Below are 19,775 nucleotides of genomic sequence, written 5' to 3'. Positions count from 1 at the left end.
ATTTAATTCTCTCACCTTTAAAGAAACACAAATCACATTCAATGCTTCCTTGATCTGAGGATGATGTGATTCATGAACTAGCTCCTCACAGATCCAAATACCAAGGCTGCAAAGAGCAACACATCTGTAAAATAATGTTGGAGGGCAAATGGTTGAGAAACATCTTACAAGAATATGCAATTTTTATGACTCATTATGTCTTGCTAAAGACATATAACAACAAATATGCCTTTAATATTTCTAAAACAACTCCATGAAGACCTTTACAGTGCTATAACTTATTTAAAAATGAGCAAGAAATCCAAAGTATGCTGGTGAAGGCAGAGGAAAGGGCAGACGAAAGGGCAGAGGAAAGGGCAGAGGAAGTAGCAGAGGAAGCACCCATCTGAAAAATCCAAAAGACATCAAGAACTCCTGCATCTCTATGTGTGTTTTGATTAAAAATATTACCTGAAATCAACGTATGGGAAATTCTTATATTTTCTTAAGACAAACTAAAAACTGGGGTGGGAGCTTCGTCCTTCCCAACACAAGAGATTGCTCATATTTAGAGCTTCTGAGACACAGAGATTAGAGGGGAATGTTACTCTCTCACAGACATTCCCATTGCTTTAGATTGACAATAAACAAGGATGAATAGAGGAGGGGTACATGTATCCTATAGACAGTATATGTATCGTGACTAAGCACATCAACTTTTGTTGTTTCTTCATTTAAAATCAGGAAATAGAAAAGAAGTGCAAAGGTAAAGAGTATTTAGATATATGCGTTCAAATCAGCAGGTGGATTAAATTTGTTCAGAAATGTTAAGGAGCTAGCTTAAGCAATCTCTGAGTCATTAGTCATTTTCTTTGGGAACACAATCTATAAATATTTTGGAAACAACTTTGAAATTCAAAATCCTAGATAAAATTGGAGTGCAATCCAAAATTGACAAGAAGAAAGCTGGTCATGTGACCTGCAATGCATTACATCTGGGAAGGAAAAATTGTAGGCTAGAATAGAAACAGAAGTAGCTATGAAGCCTGTGCTGTAGAAAAAGGATTTTAAGGCTACACAGAATCACGAAAATGCTTACAGATAGCAAAAATACATACAAGACTTAATTGTACATTATAGTGTAAAACCACCCTATTTTGTACATTGTCACTGAAAGAATAACTGAAAAATGGAGAGTGTTATGCCTTTTAGAAATCAGTTTTGTAACATGAAAAATTAAATTAATGTGATCTCAGGATATTCCCTCCTTTTCCTGTGTTGACAATATTATCAGCTCAAGTGAAGCCAGAGGTAAGTGGACTGATGAAAACTGCTCTTGGTTTTCCAACAAAATGTTTAAAGGTTCAATAAGCTGATCTTTCCAGGTTTGTAGTTTTTCAGGTATGTAGTTCTAGTATTTTTAAGTGACAATATATTAGTTGGACATATATATTCTTTCCGGATATATAAAGCACACAAATGTGCTCTTCCTTGGTGGGCATTAGGGATTCCTGTTCCAATCCCATACACAGGACTGTGTAACTGAATGCCTCTGAAGATGAGTATGGAGGAACAAAATCCTAAGCAAATCAAGAAACAGAAGAGAAAACTGGTAACTATCCTCTCTGAAATCATTTATTTGATGAAGATGCTTGGGTTTAAGCATCAGAGCAACCATTCCCAGTTTAATGCTTAGCTCAGTTTTTTCTGCTTCTTGTCCATACCATAAAGAAGGGCTCATGAACACTGGACTGTTTCTGTTTTTCAAATTAAATAATGTGATCCAATAAAAAATAACTACCCCTCCCTCATAAATAATCTTGTCCTAATCAAAGTAAAACATGCCTCTCTAGTCCAGAAAATCCCTGAGCTGAACAGCAGGGTAAGCTGGGAAAGCTTATTCTCTTACCCATATTTACACCCTTTCCCATCAGCCACTACCACAGAAAGAACACTGGACTAGACCAGCCCAGTCTGTTCTTTTAATATCTCTATTACAAATCATTTCCAATTCACATCATGGACCACAGTTTCGATAGTGGTGAAGAAAACCATTAATAAAATGCAACAAACTTTTACTTTAAGCTCTCTAATATATTCACCTCAAAACAGTCTAATAAAGAAAAGAATCTATTAATGTAGAAGCTCTTTTTGTATGACCTACCGTGCAGGACCAGATGGCTCCTCTCTTGCCGAACTTAACACAGTTTTAATTATGAGTTCCTAAAATGAAGAGGAAACACTCACTGATTTACAGGTAACTCAATCACATAAAGCATCAGAATATTATTATAGTGCACACAGGCATACTGCTTAGCTGAGTCTCTAGGTTGTGGTCAGGTGAATTGTCTGCTTACCACTACTCTAAACATCTAGCCTGTCCCAGATAATCATTACTGAACTACCCCAAGAATATCCTACAAGTTACTGTCCTAATTTCTGCTGATGAGCCATTTATCCAATTCTTGTCAAAACACTTCCATAAAATATCAAGGGTAAAAGAAGAAACAGCAAAGGACTCCCTGAAGCTAGCTCTGTGAATAGTGCTGAAGGCTATGACAGAAAGAATCTTTTACTTTGAGGTTTAAACAAGCATTTTTTAAAAAATTAATCGATTTAAAAGGTATTTTCAACTAGTTGCAGAATAAGTGCCTCCAGTGCCCTAAGAACGCTGTCAAGAAGAATTTTGACTGAACTACAGTGAAATGTCCCTAAAGCTGTAGGCTGCCCTTAATAAAATTCAAATAAACAGCCATTCTACAATAGAAATAAGAAGGAATGCAAAATCATTCTCCAAAAGGGAGCAAGGTATAAAGCAGCTCTCAAGTCATTATTTCTCCCTAAATTGAAACAGTTTGGAAAACTTAAGGGGAGCCTTTCTTAGACACACAAACTGAGCTCTGTGCCATTTCAGTATACTGTCACACTACCTAATTCTGTGTTATGATAGACAAGGAAACGACTCCATTAATATTTGCCTTTTAGCTAAAAGCACTGCTGTACAGAAATTTTTTAAAGCCTCTAGGAACACAGGAAGATTTCACCAGTTGTGAAGTCTTAATAAATTAAATAATGAATCTTAAGCCTCTCAATCTTCTCATCTCAGCTACTTAAATCTGTGATACCTGCAAATAGCCCTAGTGAGAGGAGGCTTGAAAGGGTGAGATAATGTATTATTTCCTTCTAAAAACATAAGAAAACACTTAATTATTAATTTAACAGCAATTATAAAGTATGTTTAGAAGTATAAAGTTTGACAAGACCTTATGGGATCTTGAGTCTTATAATCTATTTGAAATTACTTTTGAAAAATTTTAGGATCTTAAAAATCTTAGTATTTTCTGGGAAAGCACAATATTAAACATGTATTTGGTAACAGAATACTACCCATATATTCTTAAAATTCCTACCTTAACATCTGTAAACTGAGACACAGCAATGTCAGGAATATTTGGGTGAAGAGCTGGTAGTTCACGATACAAATTGGGAAAACAGACTAGAGATCCTAAAAGAACCTGTGCTTCAACTCTTGGTGCCTAAAAAAACAAGAAGGTGGAGAGAAATATATATTCTTACTGGTATCAGGAAGCTGACACTTCTAACTGCCTTAAAAGAGAACAATGGCTGAAACGGTATAGAGCTATTTTCTTTCTCCTGCAAATTCTGAGCTCCTGCAGAGCTGAGTAAACAGAGACCACAGACCCTTGGATTGCTACTCATGCACATCCCTGCTCTCATTTTCCAAGACAGTCAAAAGGAGGCAGAGGAATTGTTAGAACTACAGACAGACTGAGCTGCTAACTAGGCTGAGGTCTAAGCTTCAGCTAATTGACCAGAATATGGAAAACTACTAAATGTGACATGAGGCATTGCTGAACAGGAAAGGCTACAGTGTAAGAAGCTGACAGAGGCTTCAGACAGTACCTTGAGGGAGGGCTGGTTTTTGTAACTGGTTAGAGGGGGATTGATGGGAGAAACAGTCAAAATTCACAGACAGTTGGAGGAGATTGTGGGGGATTTGAGAGAGTACAATATGCAAGGCCAACAGCACCTAGGTAATCACATCAGTATTACTGTATAAGTCTAAACTTGCCTGAGTAAGAAAATCAGAAACGTGAAAAAAATTCCAAATAGTGCAAACACTAGCAGATTTGAGTTCTCAAGCATGATCATAAAAGTCATTGCATAGCAGAGAGATGGAGGAATAAGTACGTTTTTAAAATGAAATCACAGTCAAAGTGGACATTTACTTTAAAACATCCTCAAGCACAAAAAAATGGCAGTCTCAATTTTTGTAACTCTAGAATGAAAGATTCTCTGCTTCAACAGTAATTTTTGCATTCTTCACATATTTTCTGGAGAGGCATGTGTAGTGCTCTAGAACAAATCACTAACATTATCTGTATTTGATAACTATTAGATTGAATTTTGGGATCAATTTAACACCCTAGTCAAGGAAAAATAAACTGCTCAGTATTCTCTCAAATTCTTCCTCACCCATAAATGAGAGTTAACTGATGAATACTTACATTGAGGAAAGAAGAAGCAGCCACTCTTCCTGCTGCTACAATGAAATCCATAATAAGCATGGTAGCACCAGGCAAACCAAGTGAAAAGAACTGAGGAGAGCAGTGCTTGATGATTGTATTGACAATATCCTCGCAGAAAGAAAAGGAAAAAAAGGAAGAGTATCAACACGAATCAAGATGAAAAATGAATGAAAGAAAGCAGGTATTTAACAAAGGTAGAAAGTAAAAACATGAGAAAGAAAACTCATTGTGGCCAGTAAGACACTCATTAGTGAGTGCAGAGTAGCACAAAAAGATGGAATTCCTTAAGTATACTCATATTAACATAAGTAAACTGTGGTATACTTTAGAGATCAATTTAAGCTTTGACAATAGTTCATATATTAATTTACAGTCAGCTTTTAAGAGTTCTGTAACTGATTAACCATTCATTTGGATAGGTACAGAAGAGACAGAGTAAGATAAACAGCTATTATACCTTAACAATTGCTTAATCCTCTCCAACAAGTATTGCCTGACTATAACTTTAAAAAAGGCATTAGCCTCTTACATACCCATATGGAACCAAAATTTAAAGAAAGATAATAAAATCTTTAGTAACATTTCTGGTATCTAGTTAATCAGCGCAGTATATTATGTTCTGGTAGACTTAGTAAGGCACTTTTTAAAGTTATTGTACATGACGCAATTTTTTCAAAAGCACTTGAAAAAGTGTAGTATGTTTTAATTGTTAAAAACATCCCAAGTTTACAGACAGGCACCCCCCTCCTTTTCTCCTTTGAATAATTCTCCACTAGTAGTAATATCCAACTAAATGGCAGTATGTCATAGGAAGATCTTCAATCCAGCAAGAAAAGCAGCATTAATGGTTGTTAGAGGACAGAAGTTGGAGATCTGTCCTATGCATAGTCATCTGTGGAATACTTTTGGACTAATTCTATTCCTCCCAGTTAGAGAAAACTGGGTTGTTTGAACCTTTGATCTCCCCATGCCTATCATCATTCCTCAAAAAAGTTCACAAACCCAACCTTTTTACACTTCTGATGCAAACCTTTAAAAAGTATTTAAGCCATACAATATTTTCAGACTTCTTAATATCAAAACCTATGAAAAAGGTCTACTCCCACTGATTAGATACGCTCAGTACGTCTCAATTTACTGGTTCCTATACTTGCTGTAGAAACAAAGTCCTCCAATGTAGTGAGCGCAATTTACTAGCTAAACTGTTGCATCAGGGAGCAAGTAAGAAGAACAGTAGACTTTAGAGAGATCTGCTTCCTTCTCTTTCTTGCATACTTCAATCTGTAACATACAACCAATAAAAAATGAGAGAATACGTTTTCTGCCCTCATAGTTGCTTGAAATGGACTACAAAAAAAGCATTTCTGAATACAACCAAGAACATGAGGATCATTTATCAAAGTTTTCTTTTTAGAAAAAGTATCAGTCACATCACTAATTTCAAAAACGAAGTTAAATTATCCAGATGAAAATACATTGACTATTTTTGAGAAGAGAATTTTATTTTCAGTCATAACATTTATATTATCTTGAATTTCATAATTAACTTACTTGATCAACATGAAGAAGTCCACAGTGCATTATATTGTAGAAATGAGTTAAAAAATCCCTGTTCGGAGAAACATCTTGTCTTCGTTTCATTGTCTTACAAATAAGCTTATAAGCATGTAGTTTTCCTTGTTTGTATTTATCAGTCAACATTGTTGCCTACAGTTTTAGAACAATTTTTATTATTCATAAATTTAAAAAATGACAGTAAACACTCTTCTATGTTTACGTTAACTTTTATTTCTGTTTCACAGTTTAGTGCTCAAATTTACCTTGAAGAGCCATGGTGTTAGAATTCTCAGTGGTGGAATTAAAACTGGGGGAGATGGTGAAGTTAGGTTATCTGTTGAAATACCAAGATTGTCTCTTATCTGCGATTATTAAAAACAAAACAAAAAGAGAATTAATTAAGGGAAATATGTAAGGTGGTGGTTTTTCCTTTTTGAAAATCCTGCCCAAACAGGTCAGGTTGGAGAAAAGGTTCCGTTCTTTTACCTTGGCCAGATTCTGCCACAGTTCACACAGATAATCAAAAACCTGGGCATGAATCTCTGGATCCATGATGCTGTTGACATCTCCCAGAATTCCTAGCATCCTCCTCCACATCACAGTAGCAACATCTGCGTGCCATCCTGTAAGTGTTCCCCCCGCCATCACACTGCAACATTCTGAGGGGAATTCACTAGTTTCTGTAACAGAAGAGAAAAAGTATAGTGAGATATATCTCTTCAGAAAAGGAAAAGTTCTGATACAACTATTAAATACAGAGTCTTCTTAAAACTAAAAGATCGGGCTTTTGGAATAAGCTATTTTTTACCCATTCAGCCACCTCAGCACTGTATGTGATAAGGTTTGTCTTTTATAAATTCTGTAGAGGAAGAATTGTCCAGTTTCTTATTCTTTCATTAAGTAACATTTAAGGTCACTACTGGAGCTCTAATACAGATCTGATGGACCCAGTAAGGCCACTCCTTTTGTAAGTCTTTTCTTACATTCTTTGAGTCAATGAATCTCCAGAACTCCACTTGCCTGCTTTCAAGTAAAATTCCCTTTCAACTTTGCATTTTTCCTAATAAAACATGAAGACTATTTTTCTTAGAATCTACCAGGAAAGCATGTTATTGCAAATGGAAGAGAAAAGTATAAGTAAACTTGTCTCTAGCTACTATCCTTTAAACAGTAAATTTGTATGAGTGGAGAGGCAACATTCAGTAATTTGGCACCACAGTCCTAACACCCACCTAGCTCTTGCCACACATCAGTGCTATATGAATAAACATTCTTTTTTTAGGTGGGAGATGATTAATCTAGACTGTCCACATAAAGAAACCTTCAATAGATTATGATGTCTCAAGTCTACTCAGGTCATGCTTAACTACCTAAATAGCCACAAAAAAATAGATAATGAGCCAGTTTTAAAGCAGCAGGCATTCAGAATCTTCTTTCCACCCCCTCAGATGGGTAATTCGCTGGGATCTTCTGAAAATCTCGTAGCTCCCATAGGCATACCAAATCAAAATTAAATCTGAATTCGGCCTAATCACATAGCCTCTTCTTTTGAACTTCTGGGCCACTGTGGCAGAGACACTATTGGTTTCTAGGATGTAGATTTTAAAGTACAAAGCAAAATGATAGTATTTCTGTCCATCAATAGGCTACTTAAGGAAATAGGGTCTGAAATGCATATCAGACACTCTTATGTTTCCAAGAGACCAAATGCCGGAGAAATGTGCACATCGTATTTACAAAGAGAATGAATCTTAGAATTCGATAGCTAAGATAGTTGACGTAATTACAAATTCGTTTAAAAATGAAAAGGAAACAAACCAAACTTACAAGGAGAAATGATAAGATTACTGAAATTGTCTTATTATTTGTACATCAATGATAAAACAGTCCATGGCAGGACCACAATTAAGCTGCCACAATTCTAAGCAACTAAAAGAATAAATATAAATATGTGGACTATTAATCCACTGCTAAAAATTCCAATGAGATCCAGGTTAAAATGCAAAAGGTTTTTGTTTGCTTTTAAAAGAAAGCACTATAATTAAATATTCTTTGAAGTGCAGATGAAATAGCCATGTACAGGATTGTTTACAATTCATGTGATACTAGCTACTTCATTATATTGCATTAGAAAGAAAGAAAGAAAGAACAGGTTTGTATTTTCTGTTCCAGATATTGCCTAGGTCATCTGGCGTCTGTAAAACAGAGTGGTGGAGCTTCTCATCCAGCTGCAGATCCTTCTGCTCAATATGATCTGCATGAAGAGTGGCAGGAGAGGGTGTCTGTGATCGGGATCCAAGAGCAGATTGGATTGGAGAAGCACTTTCAGAGCCTGCAAATGCAATTTTTAACAGTTACCTTAAAAGCCTTTTCTATTTTCTTGAGCTATTGAAATGTTGTCTAAATACAGCATTAACAGAAAACTGAACTGCTTTTATGTATCAAATTGGGCCAAGAAAAGATATAAAACAGTAAGCAGATCTCCTTGTGAATGGTGTTCTGAAAGAAAACAAAGTACATGCAGAAAAGCTGAAAGATGAACATCAAAATCGGACAGGTAAGTGGATTAGCAGACCTCTATTTTAGGTCCAAATAATTCTAAATGTGTTTGTTTTGCAGCACATTCAGTGTTCTGAAACAGCCAAATCTCTCATCACATTCCCTCACCTAAATTTCTCTCCAGCAAAATGTTTAAGCAAAAATTTTCCTGGAACAAATCCTTTTCCAGGATTATAGATGCATGCAAGTTAATTTATAAATAAAAACCGAAACCAGTAACGGATAATCTTTGATGTTTATCTACTGATTAAGCTGAGAAGATCCATATGATGGGAAAGTTCTGTATAGCCAGAGGAGTGTTATTTCCTCTAAAGCAGTGCTACAAAGGCATTTTTCTGTGATTGTCTCTGAGCAACCTCTCTAGGCAATTACGTGGTCTTTACTGAGTAATCTGTGGAGAGGGACTAGGTACTTGCATTTTTCTTCTATACTATCTTATGTTTCACATCCTGAATTTGTCTAAAGATCCTTATAAATAGCTGTGTTTAGCCAGAACAGTCACATGGCAGACAAAAAGAGAACAAATATTCACCACAGACTTTTCTACACATCAGCACATGTTAAAATGGAAGAATTCCTATTAATTTCAATTCTTAGATAAATGTAACAAGGACACAAAAATATTATGTGTGAAGTTCAGTATTAGTGATAAAGTGAACTTTAGGGACAGCAATTGAAAAGTGAGTCTTTTAAAATAGTAATTTTCCCAAATTACTGTGAGAATAATTGAAGAACACTTCTCATTTGAGAGGAATGTTCTTTCTTATAAAAAGAACAAATTGTTTAAAGAACTTGACAGAAAATGTTATCGGTGTTATCAGAACAGAAATTGCAGTAAACAATCTTTATTACATAGTTAAACTGCAAAGGTCTCTATCTCCTTTAAATGACTAAGACAATGAAGCTTTTACTATCAATTTAAATCAACATTTCTATTCAGGAGAGAGGGACACTACTGCTTCACATACAGACTATTGCTTCACACGACAGGTAACAATCCTCTCTTGCTACTGACCAGTAGTTTTCCACACGCTTACAAGGATAATGTAAATACACCCTTCAAAGATGTTCAAAGAAGTATTTTCTTACTTCATTTTCATTCTGCTCATTAGTTGGGGACAGATAAAAGTAGTTCAAAAAAAGCAGCAAGAAAGAATGATAGGGAAGAGAGAAAGTGAGGGAGAGTGGGATAGAGAGGGAAAGAAATTGAATGAGATGGAAAAGAAGACAGGCAGGGAAGGCAGGGAGCAAAGGAAGAAGGGAAAGAGATCTTCATATGATGAAGAGAATGGACAGAAACAATCATGGAAAATTTGCAGAACTACAGGAGTCTGTCATTAAACGATACTCCAGCATATGAGGATCTGACTTTGACTGAGACTTCCAAGGGTACAACTTGTTCTAGAACTAGTAAACAGCAGTCAATAGTCAACTTTATCATTTACTTAGAATATGAAGTAATGACCATATACCAAAAAGAAATTTTCCTTCCAAAACCCTTCAGATTTAGAAAGAGTAGTTTTCTGATCAGCAGAACCACTGAAAACTTGTTTATTATGAGTGTGTTTCAAGGTTGAGTTTCTGCATTGATTTGCCAGCATCTAATACAGTGAAATTCACATTGCAGCTTCCATCATGAGAGTCTGCATACATAAAATTTTCACTAGATAGCTGCCTATCTTTCATAAAACATCAAAGAAAATAACATCCTTCTGTTTTCTTATATGTCAATTTAGCAAAAACTAGACAATAGGCTCCAATATTGCTGGAGTGTGGAACAGTCAGAGACAGACAATACAATTGCACAAGTATTGCTTCCTCAGGAAACCCAGCTAAATGCATGTGACACACAAGAGCTGCCTCTTTAAAACGGTGGTCCAAGCAAGAAGAGATAACCACAGAATCTCTCAATGGACAACTCAGTCACTAATTGCAATCTTATCAATTCAATTATAGTGCAAACTTGGACAAAAATACCAAACAGTAATGAAATTATTAACATATAAAAACATACAAACAAACAGAAAAAGAACAGATCTACAGCAAGGACTTTCAACAAGCACACAGCAAAGAGAAAAATGAAGAGAACACAAGCTGAACATTGTCGAACAAGCTGAACAACAATGTCCATGAAAGCTAATACCATGGTTCTTTCAGTGGAAGGGCACTTTTAAAAACTGAAAATTATGGCAGAGGAAGTAAAGATGTCTTTCCATGTCTCTGAAAATGCAGAGGTTGATTTCTAACAGCGAACAAGATACAATATGGAGGTATAAGCTTTCACAGAAATATAGATACTTGTTGCTACTTGTTACAGCTAGGGTTGTAACAGGAATGGTAATGTATAACAGCTATGGAACAAGGAGTATGAAAATGACTATGGACATCTTTACTTCTCATGTACAAAACCTGGCAAGAGACCATTCTTTCAAATCATCCTCATAGAGAAGCATTCTCTCTTTGAGACAGGAGCCCATTCAATTTCAGTTAACTGCATCACTTTTCAGTTATACAAATGGAAAGTGATGTTACATGGCCAAATAACTAACATTTTGAATAATAAAAGCTCTCAGTTACACAACAGACAATATAAAGAGATATTAAGATGGATGCATATAAAAAGAATCCCAAGATACTTCAGTGTGATACGCTGGTTTGAACAAGCACTGTGAAAACCATCCAAAGCAAAAACATTTCCTGAAAATTAATTATTTAACTACCAGTAATAGAAGGACACTTGTAAGAGATCTAGCATACATTATGTGGTAAGAGTTTCTCCTTGGTAATTGTATAGATTTTCTCATGAAGGGTTTCAAATACATTTAGGACCATGAGTAACTAAGTCAGACAAAGGTTTTCCACTTACATTATTTCACATACTACTTTTCAATAGCAATCAAAAATAATTGAAATAAAAGAATCATTTAAAATAGAATATAGATTCTTGGCAGAAGCTGGAAGTTGCATTCTTCAGGATGGGTGAAAAATTCCTGAAATAAATACTTTTTTTTTTTTTTTAAATCTACTTTACCAGTGATAGTTGCAGCTTCAGCAGACAATGGTTGCTGATTGAGACTACTTGTTTCTGAGTCTATGTGGAGTGTAGTTAGACTGGCCACTTCTTGTTCCTCAGCACTCTGTTGCTGTCCTGAAATTGCATCAATGTCAGTAGAAGCTGGCGTCCCTGCCTCAGTGCCAAAGCTGAAATCTGTATGAGGAAAGCATTGTATTAATTTACAACACAAACCCACCACTAATACGTAAAAACCCCAGAGGCCCAGGATCTCCAAACCAAACAGAAACCTTGTATGTGCATCTTCTGTGCTACTAGCACACTGTTGCAAAATTTAAATAAAATGCAACAGCAGAAAGTATTGACTATTATGAATATTCTCTTTCCTGTCATTAACCCATGACTTCACATCTGCAGAAGACATTCCTGTCGCATGTCTGTGTTCTTAGTTGCTGTTAAGTGCAGCTACATACGAATAAAGCAAAAATAATAGACTCATACATTAAGGAATTTATTTACAGGCTGGAAGAAATATTCAAGCTTGTTGTAAAAGCACTAACTTCAAAATAAAAATATTACAGCAAATGGTACTCTAACAAACATTACTTTCAACACTAATGAAGAAAATGTCAGGCTGAAATGTAGGTTTAAATACCATAACTTATTTGCATAATGGAGACATATATAAAAATTGTAATTTCTTCAAAAAATTATACTATATTAACATTATTTTTATCTTACATAATACATGATGTTATAATTCCTAGCAACCATAATGACCCCTTCTGTTAAACAAGAGTGGGAATGGATAAATAAAATGAAGGAAAAGCATTATGTTATTAAATAAAACACAGTAATTTTAACAAAGCATACTAATTTTACCATGATATTACACTTAATATCTTGAGTAATCTATAGCTACATAAAGACCACAGTAAAAATATCAGAAGCCCTTCTTTTACGTTTTACCTAAGTATTTTCAAAAGAGTTAAAATAATTTCCAAGCTTTAATTTTTATATTTGGTGCAAAACAGATGGATACGCTCCACAGAGAGACAATATTGCTTTCTAACTTCTGTTCAATTATGTTCTGCTCTTTGCATAGTAGTATTCCAGGGCTCTTTTTTTTCAGTATACTAAAAAAAAATAGCCTCTCATAAGAGCTATTCTTGCTCCATTAACTTGCTAATGATTTCAATGGAAAATCAAAACAATCTCTCTCTACAGAAAACTGCTGGCATACAACTTTATCCAGGGGAAAAAAATAAGACAACAAACAAAACAAAGGAAATTTGCAATACATTAATCAAAAATGCTATTACTTTTGGAAAAATATACTTGCTTTCAAATTTGCGGCTCTCGTACTGGAAGGCGCTGAAGGAGTCAGAGTGGCTGTCTGAGCTGATGAGGTCACTGCTGCCTGCGCTGGCAGGTGACGTCCACTCGGACGGCACGCCTGGGTCATCTACAGGACGCATTTGGTTCTGCTTGTTCAATATATCAGGTAGGTCTTTAGGAACTTCCAAGCTGCCAGGACTGCTTCCTCTTCTTGTCACATTCTACACATTGAAGATACATAAATAATCTTAAAATCTTGGATGGCTTATTTATATAAAATGGAAAAAAGCAATTCCACATTTGCTGAAGTCAGAAGCAACAAACAGTTCTTAAGTACCTAAGCCAGAAATTGCCATCATACTAAATACCAAGACTTTCCATATCCCCACATGAAGAACCCACGCAGTCACAGAATTTCATAACTACAAATTTTATTTGCGCAGTGGACTTTTGGACACATATCGCAAAAGGCTAGGATTCAGACTAGTACCGGCCTCATGGTAGGTAAGATGTGAGAGAGAAAACTAGTTAAGTATATTACATCCAAATAACTAAAGAAAACTTGTTTACCTTGGTTTCAGACACAATGTCTTTTCCAGCCTATAGGCCACCATGCTATAATCAAAAACTTAATTTATAAAAGGAGAAAATTAACATACTAATTCATGCATTATTCCTCTTATGATTAAAACACAAAAGACCACATATAACAAAGGTAAGGCATGCAGATTTACTCATGTACAAGTAAGGTGGTGGTCTATTTGAAGTCTTTCTTTAAGGTGCATTTTTCCACAGATAAGACTGTTCGCTTGAAAGGGAAGAGATATCAAAGTAGAAAAGCCATTTTATGAAATGGCTTGAAGTTTGTATGCATTATGAGACTAAAGATGCCTTCCTTTTACACTAGGCCCAGTCAGTTCTGCATTCTTTTACTACTCTACTACTAATTAGAAGTTAACTCAGACTTACAAGCTTTTCATGATACGGTTTTAGCATTCAATAGATATAGCAACCTAAAACTAATCTTAGTAAGTTGGTACTGTTTAAAGAAGGCATATCTATTCTTGTGCACTAATTAAAAAAATGAGTGGTAGTTTCAGAGTATTTACTCAAATTTATCTCAGCTTTTTCCTGCTACCTGAGGAAAGTACCAATTCTCAAAACAAAGAGTAATCCCTCCCTTTCTCTCTTCTAGAGCCAGCCGTGATGACTTCTGTTTCATTAATTTTCAGACTAAGTTAACCTTTTTCATAGACTACAAGTTAGCATTTTGCCATGTAACTCAAGACTTACTAACAAGAATACTCTGTGCCAACAATCAAGTTTCATAAACGAGTTCAATACAAAAGACAAAAGTACACATATCTATATACATCTATAGATCCTCTCTTGCCATTTTTAAAAGGTGATGATAAATAAACAATTTTTTTAATAACTTAGAAGAATCTTCTTCTGCCCCTTATTATCACCAACTCCTTACTGACAATTTTCTATAGGAGTATGTCTTATAGGAGCATGTCTTAAAATGACCTTAAAAACTTCTAAGAAAAAAGAACTAAACAATTTTGAAACACTATCTTTAAATTGTTACCCATTCTGTTCTTAATTTGAAACTTTTTTTTAGTCTTTTCCCTTTTGTTACTCCTTAATAAGCACTTATCTCTTCAAATCAGTTGTCTCCTTTTGTAAACATTCAACAGTAACCAAAAATTCTTGACTTAAAATTGATTAAAATTTCTTATTATGAATGCAATTCCAAACAACACGACACTTCTGGAAAAGTGTAGGAAGAAAGCATATGAAAAGTTGGTTCAATTAACAGAGCACTATTTACAGGAAATTATTCAACACTTGCAAGTGAAATAAAAAAATAAAATATATTTGAGTAGTTTTGTAGTGTGTTGCATTGACTCTACCTGTAGAAAACAGTACTGTACTACAGCATGTTATTCAATTACTTACCATGCAAATTTACATTTAAACTAGTACTCTGAAAATACAGTATTCTATGTACAGATATCTTTGCAGGTGCAATTAAGGCTGTTTAATTCCATGAGACTATTCATCAGACAGTAACTTCTGCATTGCTTCCATGATGAAGATTTAATAAATACGAAAACACAAATGGTATAAAATGGCATGAATCTATGTCAAAGGCAAAGCATAATTAAGCAATATTCTTAATTCTGATTCATAAAAGCCAGAGAAATACTTTTTAGTGAACTGATTTATCATGTCATTGACAAGTTCACACATAATGGAGACCTAAGTATTGAAATGTAGCAAGTTTAAAGGCTTACCAGTGCATTACCACTGCGGAGCCTCTCAGCTATAAATTCATCCATGAGGTCAGGAACATTTGTATTGCTACTGCCAATATCACTATCAATAGGGTGCAACTTCTGACTCATGTCCTCTCTATTAGCTAAAAGCAAATGAACAACCATTTATAGTAAAGAATGCATCAAGACATTTTCAAAACAAAATGTAACAAATGAAAAAATCTGCTAATTAACAGAAATTAAAAAATCAAAATTGCCAAACATGCATTTTAAGAATGTCCCTCTTTTAAAGCAGATTCTACTTTCAGAATTAGTATGGCTTCTTCTTCCCACTAAGCAGGGGTTAGTTGATTTCCAATTCCACCTTTAAGAGCAGGAAGCTTATAGGTAAGCACTACTCAAAGTTGTTAATGCTTGCTTTAAGGATAAAGCATATGTTCTTCCTCCATATCACAAGTAAGTAACAAATTCTTAAAAAATTATGTGACTCCTTCAGGCTCCTTCTTCATTGCATTCCTGATGAAAAGCAATGTTGTGGAAAAAGTAAACTAGGTTGTAATATATACTAATGACAAATGGCAATGTGGCACTGTATACAGTTAGTATAAATAGTGCAAAGAAAATGTTACATAATAAAATTACATGCTAGTAAATGGAATGAAAGTTCTAACTCTAGACGATCAATGGTTATGAACAATTAATGAAGTTCACTCCTTTATTAGTGCTATATTTTTGATATAGCTACACTGTTCATATTTAGCTGTGGCTGTTACACCTCACTTTATGATATCCGCCTTTAAAGTCTTCAAGCTATTCCAGTTCATGTTCTCTTGATACAAATTTTTCCCTCAACATCATCTCTCATGAGACCACAGTTTAGTTTACTCTAACAATGAGGCTCTGTTAAATGCTGGATTTTAAATAACAGGTACTTCTAAAATTGGTGCTTCCTAGATATCTCTTTTTCAGAAGTCTAGTTTCTGAAGAGCAGCAAATCATTTTTGTGAGACCCATGACAGTACCGCTCTCAGGTGCTGTGCTTACAGAGACTGCCCTCAGGTGGCATTAACATCTCAGTGCAGGATGCATTGCAGACTCCTCTGTTAATCATGCCAGCATAACAATGGGAAAAAAGGAAAACCTGCATTACTGCTGAAAGTTAATTTATTGTTCAATTAAGGTTATGTGAACTATGACAATGTATATTAGTCACAGCCTTCTTTTTTGATCAGTCCACAGAGGTCTCACAGTTAGCAGGAAAAAGACTATCACAAGACCTTCATGAACATCCATGATTCCAAGAAAAAAAGAAAGCAATGGAAGATGTTGCCAAGATGTAACTGCAGCCATTTTGATGAATGAATATAGGAAGGCCTATGATATGTTTTGAAAAAGACTCAAACAAAACCTTATGATTAGACTCAGAGAACTGCTGTAATGAAATCATTCCAGTAACAGCAGATTGCTATTTCAGACTATTTTTTTAAAACCATCTAAAATGACCTCCAAATGTAAATTTGAGGGGCTTTTTTTGTTTTTGTTTTTGTTTTGGAGGAGGAAAAGGAGGAAGAGAATGAGGAGGAAGAAGAAAACACACTAAATGAACCAGAAATACAATTAGTTCAACCTAGTTGGTTGAGAGCCAGGTCCTTCTGACAAAAAAACTACACTTAGAGTGGAATACCACACTCTGATAAAATATGCAATGCCAATCATTCAGTAGGCTTAATTTGAAGACTCTGCATGGTAGATGAAAATTCTAAAGTCTCAAGGCTTAATCCTTTATTAGGTCATTTACTGTCTCTTCCTCTTCCCTAACCTGATGATCTTCAGCAGCAAAGAGGTTCAACTAAGTATCTTGAAAAGAAAAATTAGTAATTTAAAGTATGTAAATGTAACTTATGCTGGGAGAAATATCAGCTGGCTATAGGCGCATGCATAACCAAACAGGGAAAGCAGTGATCATCCCAAAGCCTTTTGATTGCTTATCAGAGCTTGCTTCAGTTGCATTAAGCCAAACTGGTGCTGCCTTTCTCCTTTTGCGCTCTGCACACTGTTAGTGCTCACCTGCAGCTTTCCTTCCAAAATAGCCCATTACATGACTGTACAGATCCCTCAGTGGAGCCTCTGCTGGCATTCTGTTCTGCCTCTGTGGGGAAACATTTGCCTTCGGCTTCGAAAGAGCATGTACAACAGTTTTATAAACACCACCCAGGGAGCCCTGCTGTTGTGCCGACTCCTGACCTGATGCTCTAAAGGCACTACGAGATTGGAACTGACTAACTGCAAGACTTTCTTTCTGCAACACAGCTGCTTGAGTTTCTGTAGGTTCCTTAACTTGCTTGCTGCCAGCCGAAGCAGCATTGATTGCATCTAGATGTCTATATATTCCAGGTCTAACCAGCTCTGTGGCAGCTGATGAGCTAGTGCTTGCACTGGTACTGTTGTTGCTGCTACCACTACTGCTACTACTGAAGCCACCAAGTTTACGAAGTCTTGCTTTCCAAGCAGCCTCTTTGTTCTCAAGGGGATTGTAAAATTGAACCGATTCTGTAGATGGCCTAAAAGTAACATGAACGCTGTTTCTTTTTTTAGTTGTTATTTTCATGATTTTGGCCCTATGAGTTACGGTTTCAGATATACTTCTTTTAGTTGGTGCCAGTTTGCTCGTGCCTGTGATGTGAGGCATTTGAGGATCAACTTGTGGTTTAGGAAGAATTTTCTTTGCATGGACAATACACGAGTTGGTCGCTTTTTCATTAAACTGGGCACTTTTATTCTTTTCAGCTACTGCTGCTTCCACAACTAAATCTACATCAGCTTCAGTGGCTGCTTGCCTGTACAGACATCTCTTCCCTTCTTTACTGCTAGGACTACTTGACCCATGATCAAACATGCTTTCATATTGTTTATCAATATCTAATTGTCTGGCTTTATTAAGCGCTTGATTTCTTGTAAAAAAGTCTACTTGAGTAGGTGCAATATTACTTATGAAGCCACTTGGGTTTTGTTCTAGGTGCAGCTCTGTGTTATTGGCTCTTTCTGTAACAGTGATGCTAGTTGTGCATTGACCAGTCTGATCTCTCTTTTCTAATCCATCCAGGGGTAATCTATCGTTCCTACTTACTGATGTATCAACTTCATGAGCAGAAGCCTCACATTTATCTATCTCAACGTTACCGCAAAGTTCTTCTTTTTCTTTAATAAGATATTCTCTCAGAGAGGAAAGGAGATCATCTTCACCTTCAAGGTCAACATATTGGCTTTGTTCAAAGGCAGTGTTTGGAAATTCTACCGGCCCTATTAAATGACAAAGATGGTCATAAATACTATCCCCAACTTCCAAGGAGGACTCTCTGCTATTTGTATCAGTGATATGGCTTTCAGTGGATCTATGCATTGAAGAGGTCTCAGTGGAACTCTGTAAGCTTGGAGCATGATGGGATGAACTGTCAATGACAGGAACTGCACCTTTGGCTCGTTCAACTGCGAATGGTTCCAGGATGTCAGAGGTGCTGCTGCTTCGTGGCAGTGGCTGTTCTTCATTTAATGCACCAAAAACTTCACTTGGAGCATCCTCACTCTGAGAAAAATGTCTGACTCGAGGCGGACGTGGAAGAATTTGAGTATCGTCAATGTCTGTAGGAAAAAAGTATATGTAACATGCACAAAAATTTACGAATAGAGACAATATGTATTTACCACTACATCCTAATTATGTGACTTTAAAAGCCAGAAAAATCCAGAGCCTTGTTTTCTTAGGTACAACAAAAACACTTTTTCCAATACTAGAGTGTTAAAAACACACGCACATAATATCCAGTACAGAATGTAATAGGAGTTAGACTATCAGAACACAGTTTTAAATGTTAACATGCATGAGAACAAACAGTGAGGTCATGGAACGTTTGGAAATACAGTTAAAGCTAGAGCTGTGCCAATAAGTTCAATAATTCAACCAATATTATTCCAGCTAGCTTGTTCAGGAAATGGTTACTGGAATACAAATTAGCTTAACAGTAGTATTCCCTTTGTGGAATTTACATCTTCAGAAAAATGGGCAACTCCAAAGAGAATAAGGATGTTTTTTGGAAAATTAGGGTTGTTTATTGAAGTTGCAAACCATTAATTAAAAAACATATATATATGTATATATACAAATTACTTAAATAAAAAGAATACTATCATACCATTATAAATATTTTGGGATATGCAATATAGTGTATACCTAAAGACTAAAGCTTTTCAATTACAAGGAAGAGCAGGTCCTATACAGAAAAGATGACTGTACAAAATGGACAATTTAAAGATATACCCTTCTTCCCTAGAAGGATGTTTTGTCTCTCGTCTTCAAAATATGAAACTAAATACTTAATGAAGGCTTACCTCTCCCTCTTCTTCCAGTTCTACTCAGCCAAATGTAACATTTATGAGAATTACAGAATTAAGTACTCTGATACCAAAAAACATCCTGCAGCCTCACAACAGTTAACATTA

The 19,775-nt window shown here is 35.6% G+C and overlaps 1 protein-coding gene across 16 annotated transcripts in view; it reads right to left on the bottom strand.

The window, feature by feature from the left end:
• The window catches only part of RALGAPA1 (Ral GTPase activating protein catalytic subunit alpha 1), a 131,011-nt gene that overhangs the window by 65,549 nt on the left and 45,687 nt on the right, over nucleotides 1-19,775 (bottom strand). For 8 of the 16 annotated variants that reach the window (XM_048307428.1, XM_048307429.1, XM_048307427.1 and 5 more), the window contains 12 exons: nucleotides 17,346-18,917; nucleotides 15,297-15,421; nucleotides 13,001-13,217; nucleotides 11,677-11,853; nucleotides 8,266-8,418; nucleotides 6,573-6,766; nucleotides 6,350-6,448; nucleotides 6,081-6,236; nucleotides 4,509-4,637; nucleotides 3,390-3,515; nucleotides 2,144-2,202; nucleotides 16-124 (listed from right to left, as the gene is read on the bottom strand). In XM_048307428.1, the coding sequence (XP_048163385.1) occupies nucleotides 16-124; nucleotides 2,144-2,202; nucleotides 3,390-3,515; nucleotides 4,509-4,637; nucleotides 6,081-6,236; nucleotides 6,350-6,448; nucleotides 6,573-6,766; nucleotides 8,266-8,418; nucleotides 11,677-11,853; nucleotides 13,001-13,217; nucleotides 15,297-15,421; nucleotides 17,346-18,917 (3,116 nt within the window). The remainder of the gene's footprint in view (nucleotides 1-15; nucleotides 125-2,143; nucleotides 2,203-3,389; nucleotides 3,516-4,508; nucleotides 4,638-6,080; nucleotides 6,237-6,349; nucleotides 6,449-6,572; nucleotides 6,767-8,265; nucleotides 8,419-11,676; nucleotides 11,854-13,000; nucleotides 13,218-15,296; nucleotides 15,422-17,345; nucleotides 18,918-19,775) is intronic. The other 8 variants (XM_048307438.1, XM_048307439.1, XM_048307441.1 and 5 more) reach the window with 3 other exon arrangements.

This window comes from Corvus hawaiiensis, chromosome 6 (genome assembly GCF_020740725.1).
Source record: "Corvus hawaiiensis isolate bCorHaw1 chromosome 6, bCorHaw1.pri.cur, whole genome shotgun sequence".
In the NCBI taxonomy this organism is placed as follows: domain Eukaryota; kingdom Metazoa; phylum Chordata; class Aves; order Passeriformes; family Corvidae; genus Corvus; species Corvus hawaiiensis.
Note: the sequence above shows the minus strand (reverse complement) of the source record. Positions and strands in the feature narration are given on the sequence as shown.